Source organism: Bombina bombina, chromosome 6, assembly GCF_027579735.1.
Source record: "Bombina bombina isolate aBomBom1 chromosome 6, aBomBom1.pri, whole genome shotgun sequence".
Lineage (NCBI taxonomy): Eukaryota > Metazoa > Chordata > Amphibia > Anura > Bombinatoridae > Bombina > Bombina bombina.
This window is the reverse complement of record NC_069504.1, coordinates 114,207,358-114,231,758: the sequence shown is the minus strand read 5'-3', so window position 1 is coordinate 114,231,758 and position 24,401 is coordinate 114,207,358. Positions and strand designations below refer to the sequence as shown.

The 24,401-nt window shown below is 36.6% G+C and overlaps 1 protein-coding gene across 1 annotated transcript in view; it reads right to left on the bottom strand.

Moving 5' to 3' along the window:
* Nucleotides 1-24,401, bottom strand: part of PRKAR2B (protein kinase cAMP-dependent type II regulatory subunit beta) — a 414,633-nt gene that overhangs the window by 32,750 nt on the left and 357,482 nt on the right. The window contains exons 5-6 of the mRNA XM_053716571.1: nt 15,306-15,412; nt 12,102-12,255 (exon numbers count right to left, since the gene is read on the bottom strand). Of these exons, the coding sequence (XP_053572546.1) occupies nt 12,102-12,255; nt 15,306-15,412 (261 nt within the window). The remainder of the gene's footprint in view (nt 1-12,101; nt 12,256-15,305; nt 15,413-24,401) is intronic.

Here is a 24,401-nt window from a genome sequence, read left to right as displayed (position 1 = left end):
TTTAATAAAATTATAGCACTAGGCAGTATTTTTGGGGTAAAGTTGGTGGGAGTGAGGTGTTAGAAACCTTTACAGAGCGGTTAATGGGAAGTGTGTTTTCCCTGTAAATGTATATATACTGTATATGCTTATATACATATATATATGTGTTAATATGTCTATATACATATATATTTAATTGATGCCATCGCTGTGCGACTTACCACTTTCGCTGGCACTGAAGTTCGCTCTCATGAATGTGAGCTTGCGTTCGCATTGTGGCTAACTTGGAATACCAGCACACATTATCGTGTGCTGGTATTACAAAGTGCAGCACTAATATCGCTTTCATGAAAGTGACATATAGCGCTCCACTTGTAATCTAGCCCTAAATACATTTTACTCTCTTCTACTGTTCATTTTAAAGGGACATTAAACACTAAATACATATAAGCATATTATTGAGGGTATTCCATACCTTTCTCTAGTCAAGAGTGCAGCCATATTGAACACTTGCTTTCCCTATATTTCAGTGCTGATATGTTTGCACATGTGCAGCAACTCACCTTCAGATAGCTGTAGTGAAACCTAGGTTCTAAAATGGCTGCACCTTTAACCCCTTAATGACTAGTGATGTACCATGTACATCACTGGCCTTTCTATAGGGGACCACACTTTCAATAGTTTGGACTTGCCACCAGCCACGCTATTTTAGCAAACCTTCCTCAGGGAGGTAGGGTCTAATAGCGCGGTCTTGCTGCTCATGGCAAAACCTGCGCTATTATAGCCACATAATCCCTTAATGACCAGCGACGTACAGGGTACGTCGTGGTCGTTAAGAGGTTAATTAGAGATGGAGAGGGGCATGAAATGTATTTAGAGTATAATGCCCCTTTACTTTCTATGGTCATCCTCTCTTAAGATCTCATTCAGATATTAATGTAGGAAGAAGAGATAACACTAGCATTGCTCATTTTAATTTACACAAACAATACACAAGAAAACAAGAGGTGTCTATTATATAAGTTTAAAAGGCAAAAGGTTGTAGATGCTTACTAGAGAGGAAAACTATGACAGTGCATTAACTAAGATTCTGACTGTTGTTTTAGCCTGATACAATGTGAAACAACAGGTTTATGTTTCTGGTTTATCTTTACACTTTAATATATGACCATAACATATTATAATGCTATAGTTACAGGAAGAATAAGCTTGAAATACATTTCAAGCTTATTCTTCCATAAAATCCATACAAAGTTTAATAATGTTTAGTAAAATGATTGTATCTGTACATTATTTGTTTTTGCCCCTTTTCCTGGGTGGTAGATTCTGCAAGAACCTGAACCGTAATTAATATTCTACATATTGATTGCTTGATCAATACAGTTAATCTGAGGCTTTTGCTAATAAAGAGTCCATTATAATAATTTTATAATTATTATGTGCATGAGCCCTTTTTTCATTGCAGTGGTACTGGTTAGTTATTGATATATATATTATGCATAAATAAAATACTATTAATGCCCTTTTCACTTTTTATCTGCATCTTGACCAGCCACACCCACCTGTGTACTTTTACATAAATGAATATATAGTAACAACCTGAATCAAATTGAATTTCAATATGTATCTGAAATAGTAAAAATCTAATTTTATTTAGGTATCTTGATAAAAACTAATATTTTAATGTGGCATTCTGCCACTAGAGGGCACTCAATAGTTTCATTAGTTTGACAATTTTTTTCCCTGATTTTTAGTTTACATAATTCAACATTTTCCAGCTCATTGTGTTCTATAAAGTTTTCAGATTATGTTATAATAATTTTAATAATTAGAGAACAACCAATACTACAAATGTTATCCCCTTTACCTAGTGTTTCAAAATTCCCAGGAATTTTAATTTAGGATTGTAACATTTAACTGCACAATTGTAATATTTCAATGCAACATTTGAATATTGCCTTGCAATAAAAATTAATGAAATGAAAAGCACTTAATGTCTCCATAAGTATCTAGAGTACCATAGTACTTTGCCTTCTTACAATAAAGTGGGAAGTTGTCAGACAGCACCTGAGAGACCTTTAAAGGGATAGTCTACTCAAAAAGAAACTTTCATGATTAAGATAGGGCATGACATTTTAACATTTAACATTAGCTTGGATGAGAGCAGATTAATAACCATGTTTACTAATCAGATGATTATTTCACCTGTGCTCTAGTTCGGATATCCTTAAAATGAGGCCTGTTAGGGAGGTCTGAAGACTGGTTTGAAGAAGAGTGGTTTAGACAATCTGCTACTTTTTGAAAACATAGATTCCAGATCTCTAGCGAATGTGGAGCAAAGCACAATTTTTAAACAAATACAAGAATTTAAATTATTTATAAAAAAAAAAAGTACAGATTCAAAACCTTGGTAAACATTGGTGAAAATGTAGCTTTAACTTCAAGTTTATTCAGAGTACTGTGAGATTCAGAATAGCATAAAACAGTGAAAGGTCACTCACATTCCAAGACTGTGTAAAAGGTGATTTATAAGAAAAAAATGAAAGGGAAATTAAAGTTGTCTTTCATTAATCTGTTAGAAATTAAAGGGACATGAAACCCACAAATTTTCTTTCTTGATTCAGATAGAGTATACAATTTTAATCAACTTCCCATTTTTTTAATCTAATTTGCTTCATTCTCTTGGTATCCTTTGGTGAAGAAGCAGCAATGCACTCCTGCCTCTCCCCACTTCAAACCATCCTAAATGCCTCTGCCAGGCTAATCCACCTATCCCGTCGCTCTGTTGATTCACTTCCAATCACTCCAGTCTCCAGTCTAGCTTATGTTCCCATTCTTTAGTAAATAAGCTCCACAGATTACAAATGGAATTGAGAGGCTGCTAATAAATCTGTGTCTCTCTCTTCCTTATCATTATATATTGCTCTAATGCTTTATTATTAGTACTACAAATGTCCTGTATAATGCAGACCTTCCGTTTGTCCTGTCATGGGGCCTATTTATTATGTGTCTGTCCAAAATGATCCGATCAGATGTCCGACAGACATCGCTGAATGCAGAGAGCAATACGCTCTCCGTATTCAGCATTGCACCAGCTGCTCTTGTGAACTGCTGGTGCAACGCCGCCCCCTGCAGATTCACAGCCAATCGGCCGCTAGCAGGGGGTGTCAATCGTATTTGATCGGGTTGAATTGCGGCAATGTCTGTCCACCTCCTCAGAGCAGAGGGGACAGGTTATGGAGCAGCGGTCTTTAGAAGGCTCGCCAGAAACACGGGGCTTCAAGCTCCATACGAAGCTTGATTGATAGGCCCCACAGTGTCCATTCGGACTCCACTCTGTGCCAACCAACCACACTCCGGAAAACATAACCCCTCCTCTGTTATGCCTTAACCCCACCCCCAACCCCATAGTACATAAATGTAAGTTATGATAATGTATATTTTTCCACAGAGACAACTATGAGCTAGATTACAAGTGGAGCGCTAATTTAAGGCAAATTCACCTGTTTACGGGGTACAATAAATAACCGGCCATTTAGTGAGCTGGCGGTAGCAATTAGCCCTCAAAAAATTATACAAATTATACAAATATCACCAAATTGCCCCCAAATGTAAGTGTGAGGTCCATTTTTGAATTACACATATACACATTAATTTATATTTATATCTTTATATACATATATATTTACCCTTTGCTGCCCATCGCTGCACAACTTAAAGGGCCATTATACACCAAATTTTTATTTGCATAAATGTTTTGTAGATGATCTATTTATATAGACGCGCTCTTCCAGTCTACTGCTGCTATTAGCCTCTTGCACTGGGTGTTCCTAATAACCTAATCAACATTGCTAAACCTGAAGCTTCTAAGTAAGTTTTTTAAAGGTTTTACTCTGGATTTTTAAATCAGCACCTGTGCATCTTATTCTTTATAGTAATATCTATTACATGCAGTTATATGAAATTTAGTGTATACCCTTTAACCTCCTTTGCTGCGCTAGGTTCTCAGCCGTGTATGACGGCATGAGAACAAGGCTTCCATTGGAGCCTATTGAAGCGTGCTCTTGTGAGCGCAAAGCTGCCCTGTAATGCGAACCTGAGGTCGCGTTCACATTACACCTAACATGTAATAGCAGCACACATTTGCGTGCGCTGGTATTACTTAGTGGAGCGCAAATATCGTGCTCAGGTAAGCGATATTTTGCTAATCTATCAAGATGTCTGCATTATACAGGCCCTATAGTTATCATATTTGTGCAATAGCTATCAAAAAGGTACTGGTTACTTATAATGCATGTTTTAGATGTGGAAAAACTACAATAATCATTTTACAAGTAATGTATGCATTTGCATCTCTAAAATAGATCACAAAATCTGCCTCCTGTTCAAAATAAAAATACAATTCTCTAGCACTTTTAAAGAATAGTGGGCACAACATGCAGATAAGCATATGGTGTGTTCACTCTTAAAGAGAAATGGTAGTTGAATAATAGCATATTTTATACATGATTCTAGTAAAACTATCACTGTCTCAAAAAGGGTGGGTGTACATAGCATATGCACATACAGTTGTTCTCATAAGTTTACATACCCTGGCAGAATTTATAATTTCTTGGCCATTTTTCAGAGAATATGAATGATAACACAAAAAGTTTTCTTTCACTCATGGTTAGTGTTTGGCTGAAGACATTTATTATTAATCAACTGTGTTTACTATTTTTAAATCATAATGACAACAGAAACTACCCAAATGACCCTGATCAAAAGTTTTCATACCCTGGTGATTTTGGCCTGATAATATGCACACAAGTTGAAACAAAGGGGTTTGAATGGCTATTAAAGGTAACCATCCTCACCTGTGATCTGTTTGCTTGTAATTAGTGTGTGTGTATAAAAGGTCAATGAGTTTCTGAACTCCTGACAGATCCTTGCATCTTTCATTCACTGCACTGACGATTCTGGATTCTGAGTCATGGAGAAAGCAAAAAAATTGTCAAAGGATCTGCGGGAAAAGGTATTTGAAGTGTATAAAACAGGAAAGGGATATAAAAAGATATACAAGGAATTGAGAATTCAAATCAGCAGTGTTTAAACTCTAATAAAGAAGTGGAAAATGAGGGGTTCTGTTGAAACCAAACCACGGTCAGGTAGACCAACTAAAATTTCAGCCACAACTGCCAGGAAAATTGTTCAGGATGCAAAGACAAACCCACAAATAACTTCAGGTGAGATACAGGACATGTGGTGTGGCTGTTTCAAGATGCACAATAAGGAGGCACTTAAAGAAAGATGGGCTGCATGGTCAAGTCGCCAGAAGAAAGCCATTACTACGCAAATGTCACAAAGTATCCCGCTTACAATATGCCAAACAGTACAGAGACAAGCCTCAAACCTTCTGGCACAAAGTCATTTGGAGTGATAAGACCAAAATTTAGCTTTTTGGCCACAACCATAAACGCTACATTTGGAGAGGAGTCAACAAGGCCTATGATGAAAGGTAACAACAAAAAATATTTACAAAACAACAAAAAATCAACAAAAAAACAAACAAAAAATCAACAAAAAAGTGTGTTAAGATTAAACAGTCCTTTTGTGGTGTGCTTAACCAAAAAAAAACCCTATGATGAAAGGTACACCATTCCTACTGTGAAACACGGAGGTGGATCGTTGATGTTTTGTGTGAGCAACAAAGGCACAGGAAATTTGGTCAGAATTGATGGCAAGATGAACGCAGTATGTTATCAAACAGAACGCCTCATTTTCCACTTCTTGATTAGAGTTTGAACACTGCTGATTTGCATTTTCTTTTTATAGCCCTTTCCTGTTTTTATACAGTTCAACTACCTTTTTCCAACAGATCCTTTGACAATTCTTTTTCTTTCCCCATGACTCAGAATCCAGAAATGTCAGTGCAGCACTGGATGAAAGATGCAAGGGTCTGTCAGGAGTCCAGAAACTCATTGACCTTTTATACACACACACCAATTACAAGAAAACAGATCCCAGGTGAGGATGGTTACCTTTAATAGCCATTCAAACACCTTTGTGTCAACTTGTGTGCATGTTATCAGGCCAAAATCACCAGGGTATGTAAACTTTTGATCAGGGTCATTTGGGTAGTTTCTGTTGTCATTATGATTTAAAAATAGTAAACACAGTTGATTGATAATAAATGGCTTCAGCCAAACACTAACCATGAGTGAAAGAAACGTTTTTGTGTTATCATTCATATTCTCTGAAAAATGTCCAAGAAATCATAAATTCTACCAGGGTATGTAAACTTATGAGCACAACTGTATGCTCTATAAGCAGCAATGCACGATAAAAGCTAAGCTATTTGAAACAGTGATAGCGTGTACTAGAAGCAAGTGTATTGTCAAATTGCTTCTATTGAAAACTGAAATGCATTCATGTGTATTTGACTCACATGTTCCAAAATATGAAATCAACTGACTATAATGTTTATGCTACTGCTTATAAACAAAAGAGACATGACAGGAAACGAAAGAAAGAATATTATAATATTTCTGCATGAACAGGCTAAGTAAAAGTTGTTTGTAACATGTAGCAGTAAAACATGTTCTATGTAGCAGTATTCATGCTTATTGACTGAAAAAGACACACATAACATAGAAACATAGATATTGACGACAGATAAGAGACATAGGCCCAGCAAGTCTGCCCGATATTACCTAACAGTATAAACTTATCTAGTTTGTAGGATAGCCTTATGCTTGTCCCAGGCATTTTTAAAGTCCCGACAGTGTTTGTCATTACTACCTCTTGAGGAAGTTTATTCCATAAATCAATCACTCTTTCTGTAAAGAAGTGCATCCTCAAATTACTCCTGAATCTACTACCCTTCAGCTTTAGATCATGACCCGTTGTTCTTGAATTTCCATTTTATGTAAAATACCCACAGCCTCAGTTTTACTAAGCCCTTTAATGTACTTGAAAGTTGCTATCATATCACCTCTTTCCCTTCTCTCCTCTAAGCTATACATATTTAGGTCATTGAGCCTATCCTGGTAAGTTTTATTTTTTAGACCATGTACCTATTTGGTAGCCCTCCTTTGCACAGATTCAAGTTCGTTAATATCCTTCTGAAGATATGGCCTCCAGAACTGCACACAATACTCAAATTGAGGTCTAACTAATGATCTATAAAGTGGCATAAGAAACTTACTATTTCTGCTGCAAATACCTCTACCAATACATCCAAGCATTCTGCTAGCCTTACTCGCTGCATTACTACATTGTTTACTAAATTTTAAATCATCTAAAATAATAATTCCCAAGTCCTGTTCCTCATCTGTAACAGTCAGTAAAGTGTCATTGAGTCTGTAATTAATATTTAGATTTTTCTTCCATAAATGCATTATTTTACACTTTGCTGTGTTAAACTTTAGATCCCAGTCGTTTGTCCAATCCTCCAATTGTTGTATATCACTTCTCATTTTGTCTACCTCCACTGGAACATCCACTCTGTTACAAATTTTTGTATCGTCTGCAAACAGACATACTTTCCCCTGTAGACCTTTGCTGATATCACAGATAAATATGTTAAACAAAACAGGCCCCAGAACTGACCCCTGAGGAACACCACTAGTAACAGCCCCCTCTGCTGAATGAACTCCATTTACTAAGACACTTTGTTTTCTGTCATTAAAGGGACAGTATACTATAAAATTGTTTTTCCCTTAATGTGTTTCCAATTACTTTTTTTACCCGCTGCAGAGTATAAAATGTATGAAATTTGCTTTTTTAAGGCTTATTTGTGTATATGAATTAGCTGATTTTGTGTTTTGAAGCCACAACCTAATAAAATGGGTTGAGCTTGTAGGTATAATCAGTTCTCATTACTTTATCACATTGTGTACATATACCTGCTTCTTTATATTATATCTGTTCATAAACCAATCACCAATACTTGTAGAGAACAATGGAAAATTAACATTTTATTACCTTATATCTTCTATAACCCCCTGGGAGTGTAATTTCTTCTAGTGGCTGTGTTAATACAGCTGGGCCTCGTGGCCAAAAACTTTCAGGATGGGTGGGGACACCACAAGCTAAATAAACTAATCCAAATGCCAACATAAGGTTAATGGAAATGCTTGTAAACAATTTAATACACTCCAGCAGGTAAAGTGGAGCGTTGGGAACAAATTAAAGGGGAGACATTTTTTGAGTAAACTGTCCCTTTAAGCCAGCATTCCACCCAGTTCATAATTTTTTAGTCTAGACCAAGGAGATACAGTTTGTGAATTAGTTTATTGTGTGGGATGGTGTCAAATGCTTTGCTGAAATCTAGATATGCTACATCAACTGCTCCACTCTTGTCTAATACTTTTGTTACATATATAAAGAAGTCAATTAGATTAGTCTGACATGATCTCCCTGAAATAAAACCATGCTGATTTTGGTCCTCTAAATTGTTTGTCTTTATGTAAGTCATAATTCTTTCTTTTAAGAGGCTTTCCATTAATTTCCCTACTACTGAAGTTAAACTAACTGGCCTGTAGTTACCAGATTCCTCTCTACTGTCCTTTTTATGAAGAGGTATTACATTTGCTATTCTCCAATCATCTGGGACACCTCCTGTTAATAGTGACTGATTAAACAGATCAGTTAATGGGACAGTTAGCACTGATCAAAGTTCTTTTAAAACCCTTGGATGAATATTATCAGGACCCACTGCCTTTTTAACATTTATTTTTGATAATGCTAACAAAACCTCTTCCTCTGTAAAAAGATTAGTGATAAGCTTGTTTCTATTTTTCATAGCATCACTTAATGTAGACATTCTATCTTCACAATCTTTTGTGAAAACAGAACAGAAGTAATCATTGAAACAGTCTGCAACTTGCTTATCTCCTTCTATTATGCTATTATCAACTGATTTCAATTGTACTATTCCTTCCTTATTTTTTCTTCTTTCACTGATATATCTAAAGAATGTTTTGTACCCATGGTTTACTGACTGTGCTATCTTTTTTCTTCTGCATGAGCTTTAACCTTCCTAATTAACTGCTTAGTCTTTTTTTGTAGGAGTCTCCATATTTTCATATCATCATCTGATTGTGTGTGTCTGTAATTTTTATAAGCTATCTTTTTTGCCTTTACAGCATGTGCTACTTCTTTGGAAAACCAAATTGGTTTCTGCTTTCTTTTACTTTTACAGACATGTCTAATACAGTGTGCGGTTGCATCTAAAATGACACCTTTCACAAATTCCCACTGTTCTTGAACCCCTGTAATAAGAGGTTTCCCTTTTAAATAGTTTTTTAGGTATTCTCCCATTAATGAAAAATCTGCCTTCCTAAAGTCTAAAACTTTTGTTTCAGTCTGGGTGGACAGTTCCTGCACACGAATACTAAACCAAACAGATTGATGATCACTGGATCCTAAGTTCTCACCTACAGACACATCTGAAACTGTATCAGTGTTTGTAAATATTAGATCTAATATAGCTTCCTTACGAGTTGGTTCCTTAACTAATTGCTAAAGGGATTCCCCTAGCAGAGATTCAAAGTCCGCCATTACTATAACCTTACCCTTCATGGTCATTTTGGCTATTTCTTCTAATAACAGATTGTCCAGTTTTTCATCCTGCAATGGAGGCCTATATACAACCCCTATTCTAAACACATTTTTATCTCCAATTTCCAAAACCACCCAAATACTTTCAACCTCATCATTTGTTCCTCCAATTTCAGTAACCTTTATATTTTCATTTACATACAGAGCAACTCCTCCATCTTTTTAACTGTACTGACAGATGCACCTTCTGAAATCTAGCAATCAAAAATAGGTACACTGAGCAAAAACTTGTATTCAAAACTGCCATACATTGTAAAATGCTTCCTTTCAGATGTGTTGAAGAAAAAAATATATCTATCCCATTAAAAATCATGCCGTCCCCTGCAGATCGTATAGGATTGTGTGGATTGCAGACCGCAGCCTCAGAGGCAGTGGACCAGTTATGGAGCAGCAGTCTTAAGACCGCTGCTTCATAACTGCTGTTTCCGGCAAGCCTGAAGGCTTGTGCGGAAACAGGGGCATCAAACTCCATTCGGAGCTTGATAATTTGGCCCCTTATTTACACATATCATAGAGCACCATTAAAATATAAACATTTTGTATAAATGAAAATGCGAAGCTTACTGGTATTGCAAAATATATTGCACAGTGGCTGATGGAGACAACTCCCAACACTTCTGTTGGCTGGAAGGTACAAATCTCCACATGCCATCCAAAAAAGGACAATTAAAGGGACAGTCAACACCAGAATTTTTGTTGTTTAAAAAGAAAGATAATCCATTTATTACCCATTCCCCAGTTTTGCATAACCAACACAGTTGTATTAATATAATTTTTACCTCTGTGATTACCTTGTATCTAAGCATCTGCAGACTGCCCCCTTATCTCTTTTGACAGACTTGCATTTTAGCCAATCAGTGCTCACTCCAGGGTAACTTCACGTGCATGAGTTTAATGTTATCTATATGAAACACATGAACCAATGCCCTCTGGTGGTCAAAATGCATTCAGATTAGAGGCAGTCTTCAAGGTCTAAGAAATTAGCATATAAACCTCCTAGGTTCAGCTTTCAACTATGAATACCAAGAGAACAAAGCAAAATTGGTGATAAAAGTAAATTGGAAAGTTGTTTAAAATTACATTCCCTATTTAAATCATAAAAGTATTTTTTGGACTTGACTGTCCCTTTAACCATGTTAAGCATAGGAAAATCAGTTTAAAAACCCCCCACCTCAATGTGCCTTTAATACAGGGAAAGGTATTAGGCATTTTGTACAGTAGCATCACTTACATTAATCAATATAAGTGTTGCGCTCAGTGTCTCTAACTAAGCTTTTTAAATCTCCTTTTTTTAAGTCCCCTGTCCCTGACCTTTCAGTATTTTGCTAATAAAGTGCCCTCTTCTGCTGCAGGATTATACAGCTCCACAGCATGATCACAAGCCAGAGGCTCCTGTAAAAGACAAAACTCGAGGGGATAAAGCAGCAGGACCACATTCTGATTGCTTGAGCATTTGCTGCTGAGGGTGTCTGACAGTTCCTGGACTCCCAATGGGGTTTCAAAAACATAACATGAATTTTTCATCCAGTAAAATGCTTCTACCTCTTGCCTGCATGAGGCCAATAATCCCCATCCAAATCTTTATAGCTAACCTGACTAATCTGCTTGTCTGTTTCCAAATAACTCTACTAAAAGGAAACAATAAGGTACAAAATGATATTGAAAATTAAAATTTGAATTAATCAGTTCAAGTCCACTTAATAATAAAACTCGATTGCTGCATTTCAGTATTTCATAGAAACATTTTCCAGTATACTTCTATTAACAAAAATGCTTAATGCTAATAAAATGTTAATACAAGTTATTGCTGTTTTTCTGTGGCATACACACATATGCCATAAGGGCCGTGCACCAGTATTCAAACACCACACATTTTCAGGTTTTCAGCAGTGGATTGTTTGACACAAACTAAGTATTCACAGACACCATACACACCACTGTCAGCTCTATGAGCTTAAATACTGGTGCACGGACCCTCACAGCATATCTGCATATGTCACTGAAAAAAGTAACACATTTTACTAAAAGCATTTTTACTTATGGAAGAATATTGCAATAATGCTTTTATTCAAAATGTAAATGCCCCACGCGCATTTCAAATTTGAGGAGTGCACTAGAGGTGGCAGAAATAAGATGAAAATAGAGCTCCAGCAAATTGTGGGGTAGCTCGAACCTATGTTTATGTCCCACTTTATGCTTAAGACATGCCCCATAGTGTTCAATCATTGACAAGACAGCTCAATACCAGGACCACCAATATCCCACCTTTAAAATAGCCATCCTCAGATAAACAAGGTACCATCATTATGCCCAACCCCAAGTTATATTTTTATAGTGTTGAGATATATACAACTTTATTATTTACTCCATTTGAGTCAATCTTATTTTCATCAATGTTAACCATCAATTTGGTGCATCGATGCATAAATCATATACAGTTTTACAAACAAAAAGATATCAAGACAAAATATAGAAGTGACTGTTTCTGTTATATTGATTTGGTATTGTGCACTTACTAAACACCATATAGCACCAGTAGATGTGGCAATAATTGTAGCCGCTCTAGGTGTGTTGTACATCAGTGCCAGTTCTCCAAAGCTCCCATGATTATCATAAGCGCCAACACACTTTTCAACACCATCTATTTTTACATAGATGTCATATGTTCCCCTGTAAAGAAAAGATTTAAAATAAAATTCAGATTCAAAATATCAGTTTCTTTTATTTTAAGAAAATACATTTTGGGAGCAAAGTATAACACCCAGGTGACTAATTATAATTTTTTTTATATCCTCGGAGATACAGTTTCTGGAATTGTATAGAGTATTTAAGATAAGGTCTGACTAGTGATTTATAAAGTGGGATAAAAACCTGACTTTTTCTGTTGCTTCCATGTCTTCATGTACAACTAGTAAAGCGATTTCCTATAACTTTATTGTTGTGAAGTACCATTAAGTCTATAATTATCTATTAAATCGATAATTATCTATTATGTATATGGGCCCCATTTATTAATGACCGTACGGACAAGATTCGCTACTGTGAACCTGTCCGTCTGGGCTTGCTGCCCGCATTTAACATTGCACAAACAGACACTTGGGCAATGCTGTCCCCTGCTCTCTTGCGGCCAATCACATACAAGCAGGGACTGTCAATCATCCAGATCGGATCAGGATGATTTCTCTCCGACAGATTTTAGGTTTTTAACTAATAACACACACAGTATACACACACACACACACAATATATATATATATATATATATATATATATATATATAAATAATGCAGAGTAGTTGACCAAGCACTCCACCTTATGCAATCCACATGTGACCTGGGTGCAATCCAAAATTATAGTTCACATACAAATTTCATAAGCATGGGTACTCACACGATTTAACATAATTAAATGTTAAATCCTGTGAGTGTCCATACCTATAAAATGTTTATATATATATATATATATATATATATATATATATATAAATAAATATACATAAAAAGAAGCACACTCTCAGGAATGAACACCAGCTCGATAACTTGTTGGCTTGTTCTATGGTGATTTTTATATATATAACAACATGGTGTATGGAGTTAAATTTCAAAAAAGAAACCAAGAGGATGATGTCAATTGGATAATAGAAACACGCTGCTATTATTTGTATGTATTTCAATTTTGAATGCATAAACCATTGTGTCTTTACTTAGGGTAGGTGCACTATTGTGATCTTTCACAAGACGAGTGATGCACAATAAAGAGGCTCTGATATAAGAGTCTAGATTCAGTAAAACAAATGGAAGTAGAGTCTTTATGAATTCTGCATGCTTGGCCAAGATGTAGATGAAAAATTCTGCTTGTGTCTCTAGAACTACAAATATTCAGTAAGGAGACAACACTCTATTCCAGCAGAACACGGAGGAGGCTTACCAAGCCCATCCAAACCACATGCATGAATAACGGCTAGCATTGCGCCCAAAACATTGCTTGTTAACCTGCACTGATATGGAATAAAGGTCCATTTTAAATGTTATTGCAGCGGGAGTAGTTTTCTTATTTTGTGACTCTAGAATGCCTCAAAACCCCCTTAGATACTCCCTTTAGACACCTTTTGTTCTATCCAGCGAGACAATTACAAAAATTTACATAAATCATTTGCTAATGTGTTTCCTAAATGTTACAGTTGTATTAATTGTTTCTCCAAATCCTTTGATGTACGAGACATTATGTATTGGGCAACCCACGTAACTATAGATATTAATGGAAATAACATCCACTAACAATAACGGAAAAGTGATCTGCAATTCATTTTATTGCTTCTACAATTAGGCCCCTTGACAACCACATAAGTGTCTATGAATCTAAGCCCATGTGTTGCAATGTGATCACCTGAACTCTGTGCAAATAATTGATCTAATTCATCTTTTTTTAAATCTTGTACCTAGGTGCTCATTCTTATCTCTTGTGCAGGGAATAGTGGTGTTTTACAAAATTAAGAGTACAAATTAAAGGGACAGTCTACACCAGAATTGTTATTGTTTCCGTTTTTTATATTTTTATATTTTTTTACCTCTGTGATTATCTTGTATCTAAGCCTCTGCAAACTGCCCCTTTGTTTCAGTTCTTTTGACAGACTTGCAGTTTAGCCAATCAGTGATAACTTCCAGGTAACTTCACGTGCATGAGCACAGTGTTATCTATATGAAAAACATGAACTATCACCCTCTAGTGGTGAAAAACCTGTTAAAATGCATTCTTAAGAGGCGGCCTTCAAGGTCTAAGAAATTAGCATATGAACCTCCTAGGTTAAGCTTTCAACTAAGAATACCAAGAGAACAAAGCAAAATTGGTGATAAAAGTAAATTGGAAAATTGTTTAATATTACCTGCTCTATCTGAATCATGAAAGTTTATTTTGGACTAGACTGTGTCCCTTTAAATATTTTTCTAGTATTCTAAACACTAAGCAGATTTTCCTAAAGGGACAGTAAAGTCAAAATGAAACTTCTGTGATTCAGGGTAAGCATGCAGTTTTACAATTTGCTTATATTATATAATTTCCATTGTTCCTTTGTTATGCTTTGTTTAAAAGGATTTCTATGTAGGCTCAGGGGAAGCAATATTTTACTGGGAGTTAGCTGCTGGTTGGAAGCTGCATATATATATATATATATGGATCTTGTCATTGGCTTATCCAATGTGTTCAGCTATCTCTCAATAGTGCATTGATACTCCTTAAACAAAAGATACCAGAATAGTCCAGAAAAGGACCACTCAATGGAGTAGAATTACACAATTAACAGGTGCATAATAAAAAAGGCAATAACACTTAATCTGAATTTCAAATAAGCAGTAGATTTTTTTCTGACAAATGTATTTTTTCTCCACTTTTCCAGCCCCCTGTATCATGTGACAGACATCAGCCAATCACAGACTAGTACATGTATACCCTGTAAGCTTGTGCATATGCTCAGCAGGATCTTGTTCCTCAGAAAGTGTGTATAAAAAGACTGTGCAAAATGTGATAATGGAAGTAAACTGGAAAGTGTCTTAAAAACTGCATGCTCTACCTGATTTATAAAAGTTTATTTTGACTTGAGTGTCCCTTTAAGCAAATATGATAATACAAATAAATTGGAAAATGGAATAAAATAGCATGCTCTCTCTGAATCATGAAAGAAACATTTTGGATTTTGTGTCCCTTTAAGCTTTAGTATTTCGTACCTGTCAATCACATAAAAATTATCTCCGTCATCTCCTTGATCAATTATGTGTTCTCCGCATTCTACCAGTTTCTCGAACATGGCATCTAATACCTGAGACATTTGCTCCTGCAAAGATGAAAACAAAAAAGCACATTTTCATTTAGAGGATCAAAAACGGAACATCTCATTGTAGAAACTCAAAATAATGTCTGCTTAAAAATCCATTTCCTACAACATAATTATGTTTCAACCAGTCCGCCATTTCAAGCCGTAAGTGCTTAAGCATTTAATATTTAAAGAACCCCCTAAGGTTTACAGACACAACTAGACTCTCACGAAAAAAGAAAACAATCTGACATCAGAAACAGAAAATAAGCAAAACAAATTGCAATTTACAACAATAATTCAATGATTTACGCTGGAGATAATGTTTCCCTAAAAATATGATCAAATTTGCCATTAGTAACACTTTGGATGCAATGTGAGTATGATCAAATTTGCCATTAGTAACACTTTGGATGCAATCTTCATTGTTTTATATTTCATAGGCACTGTCAAAGGCAGAGCAAATTGACTTACTAATCAATTAAGAATGTGTTTTAATGAATGAAAGAAAAAAGATAACAGCACCAAATGATCTTCCTGATTCTACATTTAAATGGGAGTTGAATTGACAATGATTATATCTTACATTTTTAAAAATAAATATTTTAAAACGGCATTTAAGTTATTCTCGCATGAAAATGTAGCACATCCGATAGGGATTCTGTGGATGAGTTTTAAGTCTGTTATAAGGCTGTAAAGCTTTATTAAAATGCTTGTTAAAAACATTTTAACCTAATTAATGGACTTTGTGTCCAATGATGATTTGGTAGTTCTATCCAGTATAAGCCAGCCACGCAGCTTTGTCTGGGGCTTCAAGCAATTACAAGAAAAAAGGAATCATTAAAGGTAGCTGGCATTATGCTGTAGCAAGAGGAAAAAGAGGTCATGCATTTCTCAGCTGAAATAAGGTGCTCTAGAGAATTTGTTTTTACTTTATAACACACAGTTAGGCAGCATAGGAAAATGTTATGGTATCACAGGCACAACAGGCACAACAGGCACAAGAATAAATTAATATAAATTAGAGAAAGAGGGCTGAATTCTTTTTTTTGCACAAACCAGCTTTCATCTATAATCAACCATAAATAATAATATCATTGCCAAAAATGTCGTCTCAGCATTTCCATGGTGAATGTGTTTGTGAAATACACCAGTTTGTCACAGAAAGGGTTAAAGGGACATAAAACCCACATTTTTTTCTTTCATGATTCAGATAGAACATACAATTTTAAATAACTTTCTGGTTTACTTCTATTATCAACATTCATTCATTTTTTTTGGAATCCTTTGTTGAAAAGCAGGAAAGTAAGCTCAGGATAGTGCACGTTTCTACAGCACTATTTGGCAACAGTTTGGCAACAATTTTATACATTAGAAAGAACACTAGATGGCAGCGCTGTTTCCTGTTATGTAGTGCTCCAAGCGTGCACCCTACCTATATAGATATCTCTTCAACAAAGAATAGAATGATTTCAAAGAAAATCTGATAATAGAAGTAAATTGGAAACTTTTTAAAAATGTTATTCTCTATCTGAAACATTAAATAAAACATTTGGGTTTCATGTCACTTTAACCAACCCTTTTCCCCTTTAACCACTCCAGTCAAGCCTGTGATTTAGATCAGTGGGTGCAAGGTTTAACCAACACTCTCCCTTCTGTGCTAGACCCAGAAAATTGCCTAAACCCCCCTTTACTGCCACTCACATTAAAACTATCTCTGCTGTCACAACTTTAAGATGATTATATGGGAAATCCTAAGGAAAAACCCAGACTAACAGATCCCAAAACACAATTCGAGAAAAATCAAGTAAGAAAACACAATACTGTTATTACCAGTCATTTCCATAATGCGGTTCAAATATAAGCTAAAGGCAAAAACTTAATAAAGTAACATTTATTATGAACAGAAAAGAGAATCACAGTGCATTTATTTAAAAAAATTAAATAACAAACACAAATACATACAAAAGGAGAAAATATAATAGAATCTATAACTTTACCAGATTAGCCTCTGCTCCAAGGAAATGAAATGGAATATGATATGCTTCCCATGTGAAAGACAATATTATTTTCCTGAATTTACTATTAAATAATTATTTTCCTAAGGTCAAGTTTCTAACCAGGCCCCTTCCAGAGTTTGCAAGGAAGTTAACTACCCCTTTTTATGGCAGGCCTTAAACTAAACTGCAAGCCCTGGCGGAAGTTATAAGATACCTTATAATTTTAGTTATGTATATACAGTACACATACATTTATAAGCAATTTCATTGTGACATCATGAGGATTATTTTGATTCCAAACATGGCATGTCTGTGATGTTTGGTCATCCAGTAACATAGATGTGGTCAAACATATCTTGAGGTATCCCAAAGTTTAAACTCTATTCCCCCTTAGGTTTCTGACTTACTAGAAGAAATTGCTTTCTGTAACTCTGTGTTGACAGGTTGGATCATAAAAATCACTCTCCTGGGACAAGCAAATTGCACCTTTTATCTGTTTCACCAGATGTAGGTAAAAAGCCTTGCATTTTTTAGATAGTTCTGTTAGGAAGTTGTTGAAAAGTTGTGTAAAATAATGAAGTCTTCATGACAGTATTGTTGCAACATTAATGTTTCAGTCAACTCATGTCATGACAACAATATTTTTGCAATGCAATATTATCACATAGGTGCAGTTGACCTCTCAATTATATCACCATTCTGCCATAAGTACGGCTAAGATGTCACGCAAACTTATACATTTTTATCTCTCAACATGCATATCCTTTTAGAATATTCCATATTTGTATTTCCTGAATTATCCAGTCAAGTAATGGGGAAGCATGCAGTAGGGTGTTTCTTGTAAGCATTTTGGTGGTAGTGCAATGCCAACAATGAATCCCAGAAACTCATTTGTTTTTTTGTTCTTTTCTGTGTGCTATCTTGGGTAAGCATGCGAGTGTGTGAGGAGGTTAGGGTGTGGGGAACTCAGAATGCAAGAAGCTTTACTGAATGATAAGCAAAAGAATAGTTGGTAGATCAAATTGAAGATCACAGAAACAGCAAGTTTGAACATATGCCCAATGCAGAACACTAACGTCCAATACAAAGTTCAGAATATTTAAGTAGGTTGCAGTAATAAAGTCCAGGGGACACTGATGCTTGAATTGTGCAGTAGAGGGTGAGACTGTCACAGAATATCAGGTAAGTACAGCTGGTTGAAGGAAATCTGTTACCGGTATAGTAGACACAGGATACTCAGCAGGCACAGGGTATCCAGCGGGTACTGTTGGTGAGACTGTCACATGATACCAGGTAAGTGCAGCAGTCACAGCTGGTTTAATGAAAGCTGTTACTGGTATAGCAGACACAAGATACTCAGCAGGCACAGGATACCAAACGGTACTGTTGGTGAGACTGTCACAGAATACCAGGTAGGTACAGCAGGCACAGCTTCAGGAACAAGGTGAGCATACACAGAAATCAGGAAAGTATGCTTGGTCTCTGGAACAAGGTGAGTATACACAGGTATCAGGTCATTATGCTTGGCTTTCAGGAACCAGGAAAGCATATGCAAATGCAAAGTAAGTATGCTAGGTCTCTGGAGCAAAGTTAGCATATGCAGGTATCAGGTAAGTATGCTTGACTTTCAGGAACCAGGTGAGTATGCCAAACTCCAGGAACAAGGTAGGCGAGGCAATAGAGTGGTGGGCTAAGTGACCTTTTATAGGAACTCCCACTCCAATAGCCTCCAGGTGGGAGTTCCAGTAATTAGGACATGGCCCATCTAAATCTAGGCAGCACGCACCCAAGCGCGCCTAGACAGCTGCAGTAGCAGCTGTAGGAGTTGAGTCTCGGTCCCCCCCCCCACATGGGACACCGAAACTAAAGAAATTACTCTTGGTGGTCGCTGAGACCGGGAGCCAGACTGGGAATTAGGTAAGACCTGACACAGTGTTTGTTATCCCTGATCTAAACTTGTTAATTTCTATATTTATATTCCTAATTGTTCCTTCAAATTTTTTAAAAATTCCTATTAAGAAATATATTTCTCTTCTCAGAATTCTCTATATAACTTTCACAAGGTTCCATCATGTATTGCTCAGAATTCTCTAAATTCATCTTTCTGGAATTTCCTTCTTAAACTATTCAAAACTTTTTCCTTACCCCAATTTTCCTTAATCTTCAGTCAATAATTCTCCACATTCCTTCTCTGAAGATTCTTCGCATTTTTTTCTGCAACATTCTCTATGCTCATTTTAGCATCACTCTTCTTTCCCATAATTCTCAACATTCCTCTTTCCCTAGACCTATTACTCGCTCCAAAAGACTTTACATATCACGTCACCCATTTCTTCTCTACTCTGTTATTTCCCACAATTCTTTGCATTTCTCTATAGTAAACACATGCCACATAGTATAGTCTGACATTTACCACAAACTTCCAATGGATTTTAAATGTGGTAGTAGTGTGAAAGAATGAGAACTATTTCCTGTAGAACACACATAAATTAAATAAATGTTCTGGTGTATTTGTTTTTTTAATGGAATAGAAAGTAAGAATAGTTTATAGAGTGAACATGTACATTAATAGTGTTTTAATCTTTTTTGAACTCTTGGAGACATACTGTCTGATTATGAGCTACAATTGCATTTATCTGTAAAAAAACTGAAATTACCTCACACGCCTGGGGAAAAATATATTTGGTAAAGTATGTACAATATGTTGGTATTACATACTTTTTCAACTACAGAACACTTATTAAAGAGATATAAAAGTCAACTATAAAAAGTCAGGAATTTCTAAGCATTTATGCACTCACTTAAAGGCCATGATAGTAAAAAAAATGATATGCTCTAATTGTGTGTTTAACCCCCGCAAAGTCCTTTCCCAGAACCTGTTTAGTAACAAGTTGAAACTATAGATTAATTATGGTTTTATGTATTTGGATCTCATTAAGGGCAAGATTACAAGTCACGTGGCAAATCAGTTGAGAAAACTCTGTGCGTGTTCTGACTTTTTCACATTTGGGGTTGCGCAGCTATTATAAGTTGAGAAAGCCATGTAATGCAAACTGCAAAATTTTATGCGCGTCCACTTATTCCACATAGAAGTCAATGGAGAAGACAAATAGAAAAAGAAGCCCCACAAAAACCCAAATCTGTTGCGCAAAGGTCATGACGTATTCTCGAAAAGTGTACTCGAAAATGCGAATATTTAATATTGCGAAAACATTTTTGCAACTGAATATTATTATTATTATTCTCTAATGCACCAATAGATTTCACAGCACTGTCCATGGGTACAAAGATAAAAGTACAACCGTGAAACATTATAATATAAGACAAAATTTAACAAACAGAGGGGGAATTGAGGGCCCTATTCCCGTGGGAACATACAATCTAGATGGGTAGGAGGATGGGAAACAGGAGGTGGGGACTGCAGAGGTGAGAAATATGTTAGTGAGGAGTTTGATGAGGGCAATTGTTAGGTAAGTGAAATTCATTAGTTGGGTTATAAGCTTCCCTGAACAAAAAGGTCTTTAGGGAGGTGCCGCACGAGAAAATTCCTGTAGTCTAGCATAGGAGGAGGTGATGGAAGAGGATGCAAGGAGTAAGTCATTGTTGGATTTTAGGGGTGGGCTGGAGTATATTTGTTGATGAGTGAGGACAGGTAGGGTGGGGCAGCATTAGTGAGGGCTTTGTAGGTTAAGGTGAAAAATTTGAATTTAATTCTGCTGTGAATGGGGAGTCAGTGAAGGGACTCGCAGAGAGGTGCAGCAGATACAGAGCATTGGGAGAGGTGGAATAGCCTGGCAGAGGCATTCAGGATGGACTGAAGGGGGGAGAGGCAGAAGAGACGTAGGTCAGTAAGTAGGTTATTAAAGTAGTCAAGTCGGGGGGGGGGGGGGCGGGGCCAACTACCACTGAGACAAGACGTACATTTTCAGAGCTCCTAAAACATCTCGCAATTTTAAAGGATTTATTGCATACTCTACTTATTTTTTTTACCCCACTATGCAGATTCATGGAGAAGGCTATCTTTTTGCTGCATTGTAGGCATTTTCGCAGTACTGAATACTTCTATAGACCCTGTTTGTAATCTTTTCTGACACACAGCAATATGGCTGCGTTCATCCTCAACCAGATAATGGGGCTTTTGGAGCGCCACAACAAAGCGCTTTTAAACACAATAGCTGAGGCTTTCAAGCCCCACAATACATATGTCGCCACCTCAGAAGTTTTGGCCGAATGTGAGAAGAGGCGCTCAGACATTGCAGTTGAGCCGCGACAACCGCCATCTTGGATGACAGAAGCAGAACACTTCTCACGGCGCTATGGCTTGGAGGTTACAGAAGAACAGAGAGAAGCCAGCATGGTGCTAACTATGAGCTCTTCTGTTCCAGAGCCCTGTAATTGGACGAGTCCTAGCCTACAGATGGACCTAGTCTTGACAGCCTCGCACCTAGAAGAAAAGACACGTGTGCAGGGGAATATGCAGAAAGGCGCCTTGGCTATTACTGTTGAAAGTGAAGGGCGGTATGGATCACAAGTAGTGCTGCTCTCTCCTTCCGTTGAAGCGCCTGCTCTCCTGCTTTCTACAATGACTCTCAGGCCAGCAGTTTGTTTTGGGATGATCCTTAGCAGACCCGTAATCACCCAGTGGACATATACATTTACCCCGCAGGCACAGAAGAAGGGTGAGGGTTAGAAATCTGCACACTAGCTGGACCTTCCGTGCACAGCCACCTCCACCATGTTTTATGTTTTTTGCCTGTCACGTAATAGAAAAGACAGCTCCCTTTTCTTTCTTTATTTGTGATATGCCTTCCAAGTCTAACATTGACCAAGCTTGTTACTGGTTAGCTTGTTGTTGCTGGACAGACTTTCTTGTTCTCATACCCACAATTGTTTCTGCTACTATTTCAAGAGGTTGGGTGACATGTTGCTGTCTATTTTGCAATGCCTTGAATTGTTTATATTAGCATAGTTACAGATTTTTTTTATATTTCTAGGTCTGCTAGGATTGCTCTGTACTACCTTTGTTAAAGAGTTTGGCATTTGCCATTCCATATTATTTTTAATTTTCTGTATCAAACTGACAGATACCACTCATAAAACCACAGATTAAGCAAGTACTGTTCCATGTCCCTAGCTTTAATCTTACATAAGCCTGTTTCCAACATCGTTATTTGCATGTTTAAAGTTACAGTTTTTCTATATTTGTTCTCAAGGCCAAGTTCATTGTGTTATTTGGTGTATGGCTAAGTGAATTCCTTACTGTGCTAACTTTTTAAAGTGCCACTATCTGTTTGTCTCACTAACATATACAGGGGATGTTTCTGTATTTGCTGATCACTAGAGGTATTACAGTGGAGGTTATCTATTGTACTTAACTGCCTATTAGAACGTTACATATGCTCCTACAGCTGTAGTTAGTTAAGTGTGAGATTTCTGCTTAAAACTATTAATGACCTAGGTTGTCACATATTCCACCGTGATAGCCAACTGCCTACTGCACCTTTAATCTATAGAGGTCCTAGCTTCTATGTTTCACTGCCTTAAACTATAGTGACAACTTGTTAAATTTGTAGAGGATGTTCCCCTTAGTGCAAAGAATTATTTGTAGAGATATGCCCGGTCTTACTGTTCACACACCATATGGCATGGAGGTCATTTCATATCTCAGTAGTTCTATGTAAATGCCTTCTTATTAATATTTATCTCAGATATCATACTAACTGTACGTTTTCAGTGTTCCTGGCTCAATCACCATGGGTTATATTTCCATATAGACAATGTGAGTAAGTTTTTATGATGTATGTATTCCAGGACACCCCCCTCAGCTCTAGGCTCTGACTGTTTGTAGCACTCTCTTTAACAGCCAGTTGATGTTTACTTTCAGTTTCTACTGTGGTTGTATGTATGTTTATTCATTTACACTCTCAGACTTCTCACATATTAGTCACACATTTTATGGGATAAATAGCATTATTACATAGCGATATCTTTATTTCACTACCATGTTTGCTTGGCTAAGGCTGGACCCTTGCCTCTACATGTACCTTCCAATTTAAAGGAGATCTCTGATGTAGTAGATATACTTCTAGTGCTATGGTGCAGCCTTTAATTTGGTCACTCTTCTGCTGGCGGCCGGAGCAGTGGGTGCCTATTTCTTGCAGGTGTATGGCTTTATTGAAGAATTTTAGTTTTAACCACATATTGCCATTAATACTTGTTTAACCGCTGCATAACCAGAGCTACTATATATGACTGGTACATCCACCCACTTCAGCCTTGATAACCTGACAGACATTGAAGTCTCCCATTCATATAGTCAAGCCTGGCTTGTCCCACCAAGGGCTTATTATATCCCTTTATTATGGATAGTCTCCCCTTCCTTATTCTGGTACATATCCTTGAAACACAATTCGTCTCAGCCCATTTTAAGTGTCCCCAATTGAAGTCATACATCTTTATTACTATTTGCTCTTACCAATTATTTTAATTATTTCAATAACGTAGAGTTTATGTTATCATATCTCCCATACTTAGATGCCCACCTCCCCCCCCCACCCCATAATAATATACCTCCTACTTTAGGAGATTTAACTACAAGACTTATCTTGTCTATGTCGTACCCTGCTTACTCCTATTTACTTATTTTACCATGCTAGTTCTACCAGTTTTGCCACACTATTTATTCCATTTGTTAAGTTATATTCTGGTACCATAATTTTCTATATCATAAATCCCATTAGATCCATCGCAACTATACTCTCTTTTTCAACCCTACTTTTCATAACTCACCATTCATTAGCTGTTTAGTAGTTTCAGCACTCATAAACTGACGAATTTTGGAGATATTGAGTAGGTGGTTGTGGCAGGATGAAAAAAGCAATTGGATGTGGGGGATGAAGGACAAATTTGAGTCAAGTTTGACTCCAAGGCAGTGGACTTGGGGTGATGGGGAGACAGTGATAGAAAAAATAGAAATTGGAGTAGAATTAGAGGGGGGATTAGAAGTAGCT